The sequence below is a fragment of the Cottoperca gobio genome, chromosome 6, assembly GCF_900634415.1.
Source record: "Cottoperca gobio chromosome 6, fCotGob3.1, whole genome shotgun sequence".
Lineage (NCBI taxonomy): Eukaryota > Metazoa > Chordata > Actinopteri > Perciformes > Bovichtidae > Cottoperca > Cottoperca gobio.
In genome coordinates this window covers 2048952-2059431 of record NC_041360.1, presented here as the reverse complement: position 1 = coordinate 2059431, position 10480 = coordinate 2048952, and the positions used below count along the sequence as shown (strand labels likewise).

Here is a 10480-nt window from a genome sequence, read left to right as displayed (position 1 = left end):
TAAACTTCCTACCTCAGAAGATTCTAGCTTCCTACCTCAGAAGATTCTAGCTTCCTACCTCAGGAGCTTCTAGCTCCCTACACTGTTTAGACTAAATTCTCAGAAGATTCTAAACTTCCTACCTCAGAAGATTCTAGCTTCCTACCTCAGAAGATTCTAGCTTCCTACCTCAGAAGATTCTAAACTTCCTACCTCAGAAGATTCTAGCTTCCTACCTCAGAAGATTCTAGCTTCCTACCTCAGAAGATTCTAAACTCCTTACTTCTCAGGAGATTCTAAAACTCCTTACTTCTCGGGAGATTCTAAACTCCTTACTTCTCGGGAGATTCTAAACTCCTTACTTCTCGGGAGATTCTAAACTCCTTACTTCTAAACTTCTTTTGTCACACTCACACATAACATACATCATACAGCCGATAACACTGTGTTATTGAACTGTTAGTGTGTCTGTAGTGTAACTGTATTGAACTGTGGTGAATGTGTAACATGAATGAAGAAAATAAAATAAAACTGATTAAATGAAAACATATGGGTACAGCGCAAACTGCCAACTCAGTGCATACATGCCTCACAGATGACAGTCACATGTTTGTGCTCCTTCACGGGGCTGTTGCACCTTTTGGGGCTTTGGCAGCTGTGCAGATCTTCCTCTTCACTTGTTCCTCCTGTCAGGTGTCCTCCTGTAGCTGGGTGGCACTTTCCATTGCCCCTGTAATGTGATTTTCATTTAATCAGTTATATTTTATTTTATTCATTCATTTATTCAATTATTTTTATTCAAAAAGTAAGAAAGTAAAAATGAAAATAAGAATTTGTGATGATCAACAACAAGTTAATTGAGGAATTCCTGGAATTCTGAAAGATTAAAGTAATTTATTATTAAAACTCACTCGGGTCTATTTGGACCCATGTTGTGCATCAAAGGGTTAAACTAAAAATATTCCTTTTGGAAGTCCCGTGTAAGCACCGAAATCAAGGGTGAAAAATATGCACAGTTAGAGGGGAATAAAGCATTTTATTTCTGAAATGTAGTGGAGTATAAATATATATATGGATATAAATATAAAGTAGCATACAATTAAATATAGATGTAAGTATATTAAACATTCCTTAAAAGTGTACTGGTGCAGTACCTAAGTGGATGTACTGAGTAACGGTTAACTTCAGTCTATTTCAATGTTATAATAATGATAAACTATAGAACAAACCTTATTTGGATTGGACTTAATTACATGGAATAATGGTCGCTAAAGAGTAAAACACATTAAGTAACACTGGTATTATGAACTGTATGGTATATGGTGACAGAGCACTTAAAACATTATACAGTATACATTTCTGTTTATCTGAAAAGCAAACTGATTTTTGTTTATGGGAGTCAAATTATAAGTGTATGTCTACCTATTTAGCAGTGCATCATCAGAAACAAATGTTGCCCTCAGATACCAGTTCATATCTCAAACTGAGATAAATACATGCTTTTCCCACTGCTCACTCAGATACAGCAGACAGTCTATGGAGGCTGCAAGTCACTGCATCCTTTGGAAGAAAATCAGTATCTGTTGGATGTGGAAACAGGATTGAGGAATAGAAAGTGACCACTCTGCACTAAGCACTAAAACTGTCCACTGAAGGAACTCAGCTTGCAGGGTTCTCACCAGCACCGAGCCCTGACAGTTCATCACCGCCACCCTCACGTCCCCAAGTAACCCTAGCACCTAACTCTGACTTCTCTTTACTCTCACTTCCTGTCGTTGCACAGGGACAATCGTAACACCATTGCATTCACAATGCCTGAAAATGGGGGGGCAGGACTTGGTTTCAAGTGTCTATGACCTTTCTTAACCAAACCCTAACCCTAGCCCTAGGCTGGACATATTTTCAGACCAAAGATGTTTACAAAAATGTTCACAACAGACATACTTCATTAGGCTCCAAATGGCCTGAAACACGCACACATAACCACCTCCCCAAGTAACCCTACCACCTAACACTGACGCCCATCTGGATATTCCGAAAGGGGAAACACCACAGAATGAATGAAGTGAGGAAATATGAGAAACTCCAAAGTTTCACGTCTTTAGAGTTTCACATCCATATGAATGGTTTTAAGACTCTGCCGTGACTCATCAGGGAAGAGACACAAGTCAGGAAAAGGTTTTCAATACTCACAGCTTCTGCCCTTGTCAGTCCACTGTTTATCTCTTCGGCTGTAAACATGCTGCTGCTGCTCCTACTGCTGCTGTCATCAGTGAGTTACACTTCATATCCCATTCTTAGAAATGTAGAACTAAAGTGGAAGATGAAGCACTTTATGACCAAAGACATTGTATTGTTTTTTGTGTTTTTGTTACTGCAGTCTTTTTACTCTCCTTGTAAACCTCCTGTATACAACATCAGTGTTTTATATATGCGTGACTGCAGGGTGATGGCAAGGCTCAGCATGTGTCTGGCCAGAAGAAGAATGGCTCATGTGTTTGTGAGGTGAACTCCAACATGTGGTCGTTCCCTGCTGTGAATTACAACGCCATGCTGCAGCAGGTTCAGTCCTGTGAAGGATCTTTGAACAGCCTGCAGGAAAAGGTGAGAATAAGGTCAACCAGCATCATTTAACAGCGGTGAGTGTGGTATTTAATTCAGACTGGGTCCAGACCAATTTAACCTCTAATTTGATAGATTATACGGATCCAGTGGTGCTGAATCATACTGCACTGGTTAGAAGCACTTATTTTAATAAGACATTTTGATGGGATTCAAAAATGTTGATCATTATGATTCAAGACTCTAGAGTTTACCTTACTTGTATGCCTTGTGACTGTGTGATGGTGCAATGCAAATGAAAAGGAGAAGAACTTGAATCCTGAAAATAGGTTCAGTTATCAAGAAACAGGATAGGAGTTTCTGTCTGTGTCTCCTTCTTGCAGTTGGAGTTGTCCAACCAGCGTCTTCCTCAGATCCAGGCTGTGATTAAGAATGTTACGGAACGACTGGAGCCCCACCAGTACCTGAACAACCAGGGCCTGTACACAGACTTGTCCTTTCACCTGCTGAGCCAGGAGCTCAGCCAGCTGGAGACAGACATCGGTGCCATCCACAGCCAGTTAAACAACGGCCAAACACAGAAACTCTCCAAAGAGGTACAGTAGAACAGAGAGAGTTGCAGAGCAATAGCCTACAAACATGAGTAACATGAAGTTAAACTGAACTCTATGTTGCATCGGCAAATAGCAATATAATACGGCAAAGACTAAGAATTCTGCATTAAATTAGCTCGTATTTTTATGTCATGGGTATAATAAATAAAAGAAACAAAAGCATATGGACCTAACTACATTTTGGAATAAATATGCTCATATGAAGGAACATAAATCAAGTTATTTGAAATGTTCTGAATTTAAATGTAATGGGTTATCATGCACATATGTTAACTGTTTGAAAACAATGTTGTACATGTGTGTGTGTTAGGTGGGTAAACTGCATACAGATGTTGACAAGATGCACATTTCCAAAACAATTAACATGAAGACTGTCAAAGAGAAGCTGCGCTACCTGAAGAACGGAGTGGAGTCCTGCAAGTCCATCCCCAAAGACTTCAGAGGTAAGTGTGTGTAATCCAGTGGCGGGCCGTGCATTTCCCACCTAGGCCTTCAGTGATGTCCTACACAGTCCTACCTCTTAATACCATCATTATGACGCCATGGCTCTAGAAACTATACATTTAGACAGAAACGCAGTATAACCGGGCATTGCATCACCTTAACATAGTCAAGTACAACAGAGTTATATTAATATTTCCGAAGCATTTATAATCAATAAATCCGCATTTCCCTATTTTTGTTCACCCTTTCGTTGTGGAGCTCCGTTTCCCTGTTCCCCTTGTTCGTTGAGCTGTAGATCCACTCGGGTGTCCCAAAGGTTTTCAAAAGCACCGTTGCTTGTAAGTGCCCAGCCGTGCTTTGGTGTCTCATTTTACCTTGGTTAGACAACAGGCACGTCAATCCAAGATGGCAGCACGTCTCTTTCTGTGTCCGTATGTCTGTTACGTTTGAGTGATTATACTTAACTTATCTGATTATATTTAAATTGACACTATCAATTTACAACTGCTACGTTTAAATCCTAATCGTAAATGGAGTAGTGTGGTTTACTTCTGCTGGTCCAAATAGTTTTACTTCGAATCAACGATGCACCAGGTCTGGCTTCCTGTTTACCTGTGACGTCACGACACCATCGTTCCCAGCTGATCGTGTGGCATGGAGCTCGGGAGTGTGTTCTGGTTGGGTTCTCCACGATTCGCGGGATTTCAAATATGTTTTTGCTTTTGGCTGTTCTATCCCTTTTAATTTGGAGCGGCACCGGGGGAAGCCCCCACGGGACCGGAAAATCCTGTCAAATTCTCTCATCCCCGGTTTTACCAGGCTGGGGAACGTGCTCCTCTTGCAGTCCTCTGGGCTTTATGGTGATCCCCCTCCCTCTGGTCCTCTCCCCCGCATCAGTCCAGTGCGCTTCTGTGGACTTGGCCCGTCTGATGAGCCTCATGGCTCTACAAGACAACTTTATTATTCCTGCTAGCTGTGATCCTGACCTTGTATTCGGTTTAAACACCAAGAGAGAGCCATCAAATAATCCACCTACGGCTGTCTGTAGATGTCTAATTGTACTGTTATTGTTGATTTCAGGAAATGTGCAACCTAACCCTGGACCAGATTCTGTTGTTAATATTAACACTCCTGCAGATTTTAAATCGAGGTCTGGTCTTGGTCTCATCCATTTGAATGTGTGCAGCTTGAATGCTAAAATGGATATGATTCGTATTTGGGCACATTCAACTGATGCTGATATAATAGTGATATCTGAAACCTGGCTAACCAAATCCATTCCAAACAAGGATATTAATATTGATGGTTACAATGTATATAGGACTGATCGACCTAAAAAGGGTGTCATCATAAAGCGTGATATGAAACATTTTGTGGAGCAAGGTTTCTTTCACAACCTGTTTCTCTTCGATTGGGAGAAAATCAATCTCATATCCGATGTTAATAATGCTTGGAAATTCTTTTATGATGGTTTTATTATAATTGTTGATCGGCACGCCCCCTTAAGAAAGTACAGAGTAAAAGGCAGAGATAATGATGCGAAATGCATCCACTGTTAAAATCAGAAAAGCCAAATCTGATTATTTCCAAACTGAAACCACAAATAACTTAAATAATCCCCTTAAATTCTGGAAAACTATTAAATCAATAGCTGGAAATAAAAAAGTGATAGAGCTTCCACCTTGTATTGTCAAAGACTCTCTTCAAATCTCTTACAAGGCAGAAATGCTTGGTTGTTTTAATGAACATTTTATTGCCTCTGGTTCCTTGTTTGAATCTCAGAACATACCTCATGGAGCCCCTGCTCGCTCTGAAGGTCGTGTCTGGCAGGTCAAACCTTTACTTTTAATCCAGTAACAGTCTCAGAGGTGCATAAAGCCCTTAAAAGTTTAGACACAAGAAAATCAGCAGGTCCGGATAACCTGGAGCCATACTGTTTAAAGTTAGCAGCTGATTTCCTCGCCTGGCCCCTTGTCTATCTTTTCAATCTATCCCTGGAGACAAACGAAATTCCCCTTATTTGGAAATCTGCTTTTGTTCTCCCACTGTTGAAAGGGGGTGACCCCACTCTCCTAAACAATTACAGACCCATCTCCAAATTCTGTCTGTCTTAAATAAAGTGCTGGAATCATTGGTAAGTCAACAACTAAAGGACTTTTTAACGACTAATAATATTTTCTGACCTTCAATCTGGTTTTCCGAAAAAACACAGCACTACAACGGCCGCCTTAAAAGTAGTAAATGATTTTATAAATTTCTTAGACAATAGAGAACATTGTGCAGCACTTTCTATTGACTTATCCAAGGCTTTTGATACAGTAGATCATGCCTTATTGTCACAAAGACTCTACAGTATAGGTCTCTCAGATCAAGCTGTCTGTTGGTTTGAGAACTATTTATCAGGCAGATCACAGTGTGTGAGGGTAGAAGGTATAACTTATATATAACTATAAGGATCTACATTAGTAGGAAATGTAGTGGACCGTATCGGCTTCGCTCCGAGGACTTGTTTCTTTTAACTGTTTCAAAAGTCCGTACAGAACTTGGGAAAAGGGCTTTTAGTTACGCTGCTCCGGCTGCCTGGAAGCAGCTGCAGAATGAGCTGAAACTCAGAGAGCTGGTCTCTCTGAACAGACTTAAGGCAACTCTTAAAGACATTGAAGCAGACCGCTGTGTCTGTAAATGTTTTAATTAATGTTGTGATTGTGATTGTTTTTTTTGTCTGTAACTGTGCTGCTGCCTATCTTGGCCAGGACACTCTTGAAAAAGAGATTTTTAATCTCAATGAGGCCATATCCTGGTTAAATAAAGGTTATAAATAAATAAATAAAACAACTCAAGTTTCCAAACCCTGTGTGGCTCCAAACACCAAATTGATCAGTTGTAAATAGCAGGCATTCCCAGCAGTACAATTTGCAGTGCCTCTCGGAGGCTGTGAACCAGGGGTACCGCTCGTGGTTAATGATTTGAAAGTGGCGGACAAACCCTGTGATAGTCTCGCTAGCATCGGGGTTGGCTGTTCTCTTCTCACAATGTCTAGCTTTTCTTGAAAAGTTTGTCTTGAAAATGGCGTTGTAATGATATCTGTGACCAAATCGATCTCTTGTCCTCCTTCAGATATTGTGGGTTGAACAAAAACAGCTTGTAGAAATCTAAATTAGCTCGTTCAAGTTCAGTTTGCTAGCTCTGCATAGCTCTGCATCTCAATAGTGCGTATCCAATCAAAAGATGTGCACGTGCTGATGTTATCGTATGCCTGCTAGCTGAAATCTGATTGGTTAACGCCACAGTTTTGTCTCCGTTCACTTTAAGCAACATGCGTTCGCACTGTTGATTCTGAAGGCCTAAGGGCAGATTTCTTGGACCCTGGCAACACATTATGGCTGAAATATGATTGGATAAAAGCCCTCCAAATCTCAATCTGAGGCTGAAAGCAGCGCAACCAAGAGGAAAGCTATGAAATGAAGAGAACAGACTATGGGGAATAATTGAATACATATTTGTGGAAAAAATATCTAAAAATTAAATTTATATTCTGATGATGTTTAGGCCAGCAGAGAAGGCCTTGCTGGCCCTGACGGCCCACCACTGGTGTAATCATGTATTCTTTATAGTGCAGACTTGCCAAAAATAAATACAGTCTAAAAAGGTAGGTTTAAGGTATTACTGACTGTCTCCATTATATTTCCTGTTTATTCTAAAGCAGGATGGGAAAACCTTATGCAATATCTTCATTCTCAAAGAAAGATGTCCCATCAGCATGGAATATTGAAATAATTCCAGTTGACACTCTCCTTTATCCAGTCATCTACAGATATGTGCTAAAAAGTCATGAAACATGTACAGCACCACTCACATGCAAGAAACATACTGACAATGTCGTGAACCCGTAAATATGGGGGGTGAACACTTGCGGGTTCAAATGGTATAGGATATAGAAATGTTGATACGCTTATCTGAGTCACTCTCAGTGACTCACAGCTACGAGCTGAACCAGCAGCAAGTGATTGATTGCCTTATCAATCAAACATAAGGGGAAAAAGCACAGAGCTCTTTGTGGTAAAGGCACAAATACATTACATACTCATCAGGCTTCTTGATTTTAAGGATATTAAGTAGGGTTAGAGTGTCGACAATACACTTTTATTTATTTCATTTTAATTTATTTTTTAGACTATTATCATTTTAAAAAATCAACAAATTATACCTCTCTCCAACACCAAACCCAAGAATCAAAGAGAGTAATGGACTGCATGTACTGTATATTCACCTTCTCATCTCTCTCTCTGTTTCCAGGCCAGGGCAGATTCTGCTTCAAGGGCCTGATCTCCAACATCAGCGATCCTGTCATGACTAAAGTCAGTCCCAAAGGTAAAACCTACATCTCCGGTTCATGGGGCAAACAGGCCCAGATGGACAGTGAGGGGCAGAAGAGCAGCTACTGGGTTCAGCCTCTGCTCAACAGCCACATCTGGGGCAACACCCTCCACATATACCAAACCTATGAAGACTTCATGGCATCCGCCAACCACAAGGACTTTACCATAGCTCCATCCTTCACTCATGCCAACACCATTGAGGGTCCCAGTGCTGTTCTGTATGGTGAAGCGCTGTACTATCACTGCTACCGATCTATAGATGTCTGCCGCTACGACCTGAACAGCAACACCGTCAAGCGGGTGACACTTCCAGGCACTGGCGTGGGTTTCAGCAACAAGTTCCCGTATTGTTACTATGACTGCCGTGTCAATAGTGATGTGGACGTGGAGGCAGATGAGATGGGACTATGGGCCCTGTATGCCACCGTTGGTAATCATGGTAATCTTGTTGTGAGCCAGCTAGTCTGGGACAATGAGGCTGAGACACTCAATGTCTCTCAGACGTGGGAGACGAGGATGTTCAAGAAATCAGTGAGCAATGCTTTCATGGTGTGCGGTGTGCTTTACGCCACTCGCTATGTGGACGAATACCACGAGGAGGTGTTCTACGCATTCGACACGGCCACAGGCAAAGAAGACAACTCACTAGCAGTGCCACTGGAAAAGGTAGCTAAAGGAGTGGCCAGCCTGAGCTATAACCCCACCAACAGGCAGATCTACATGTACAACGATGGATATCTGTTGGCTTACCAGGCCCTCTTCTGATCTGCTGTGAATGGCAACTAAGCCATGTCATTTAACACTTACAACAAGAAATAAACAGAGCTACAGAAGGTCTAGCTCAGAATATGTCAAACAATATATTATGTAAACAGTCAGGTTCACCTTATTGTTGGGATAATATAATAAAAAACTCTTATTTTAAACTCTAATAGTATTTTTTCCCCAATAAAAAATATAGTCATTATGATGTGGCTGTAATTGCATCACTCCTATGAGGATGTACTGGTTGCTGCTCAAAGGCTAACTGCTAATGTCAGGATGCTAACATGCGCACAATGACAATGTAAACATGCTGCTTAGAAGTTTTGTTGGCGCTTATCTTGCTGTCAGTGAAACAAGCTCTCCAATGCTGCTATGGTAAACTGTGATACATTTCACTTGTGTTATAGTTCTGGTCAGTACGATAAATGAATCCTTAACTGTGGCAAAAGTGTTTTTTAAGTTAACCTCTATTTATGCAGCCCAGGACAAAAACAAAGTAGCAAATCACAGTGTATCATAATGTAAACCTGCCAGTGGACATATTACAGCCTGCAGGTCAGTTTAGTGGGTGACTAATCCAGTCCGAAGGATTACTGGGTAATATGAGCGATACTGACATTCTGTGTGGTAGACTAGGACTGCAGTACAGTAGTTTTGTGTGTATAGCCTCGTAGACGTCCATCCATCCCTCAATCTTATTGATTCGTGATAAAATTGCATGATCAACATGTAATAGTGACGCGGATAGGTTTACATTGGAGTTAGTTGAAAACCTGGTGTGTCTCATACAGACGCTAAAGGGAGCCTTGTGCGTAGGTATCAGGAGCTGCAGGCCCGAGAGAAAATATAATTTTACCTTTTCAAATAATTTCTGATAAAAAATACTTCTAACAGTTTCCGTTTAGGTATTTGTGGATGCAATATGTTCTGTTGTAGTTCAGTATGACAATCTGTTACATTTGAAGCTGCAGAAACATGTGTGTTGTAAGCTGCTTTAGCCTGCCAACCGTTGCTGCTTACTCTGCAAGCCGCTTAGCAACCCACCTCCACCCCCGGTCCTTCTTTTCATGATGTATCTGATTTATCAATGTCATTTCATATTATCCAGTAATCCATCGGACTGGATCATCATTGATGCCTGCTCAGTTCTGTACCCTTTTGGTGTCTTTTGCTACTGCTCTTCCCACCTTAGCTTTTCCAGGTGTGCGCATTGAGAAGCGGAGAGTTGCACTGTCTGCCTTAGGCTCTATGTTTGCACATGGAAGGGCAGGGGAGGTGTGCTCTCCCTTCCCGAGGATTACCTTGTGTTTATTTGACTAAAGTGGTCCTGACTGAACTAAAATCTTGGTAGCAAGAATAATAATAATAATAATAATAATAATAATAATAATAATAATAATAATAATAATAATAATAATAAGCTTTATTTGTATAGCACCTTTCATACAAGAATTGCAGCAAGATTAGACAGAATAAGAGCATTTACAGTACAATAATCAGTGTTGATGTAAATGAGTCTGAAGTACCATTATAAAAATAGCAGAATTAAAATAGTATAAAATAACATTGGCACACCATTCTTTCATAAATTCATAAACAAACCCCTGTTTGTTAAGTTTGATGAAACTTATCGTCTTTTCGCCAATATATTCTTTAATCTTTAAACACATGTATCAGAGAAACTTCCTCTTTTTCAAGAATGACCTGTTGAGAGCAGGTTGACAGCTCAGTGCACCT

At 40.6% G+C, this 10480-nt stretch overlaps 1 protein-coding gene across 1 annotated transcript; it reads left to right on the top strand.

Annotated features, from left to right (window-relative positions):
* Positions 1–2218: 2218 nt before the first annotated feature.
* Positions 2219–8904, top strand: olfm4l2 (olfactomedin 4-like 2). Its single transcript, XM_029434896.1, has 5 exons — positions 2219–2251; positions 2425–2583; positions 2925–3137; positions 3466–3598; positions 7896–8904. Exons 1-5 carry the CDS (start codon positions 2219–2221, stop codon positions 8741–8743), a joined length of 1386 nt encoding a protein of 461 aa, XP_029290756.1. The 3' UTR covers positions 8744–8904.
* The last annotated feature ends 1576 nt before the right edge of the window (positions 8905–10480 follow it).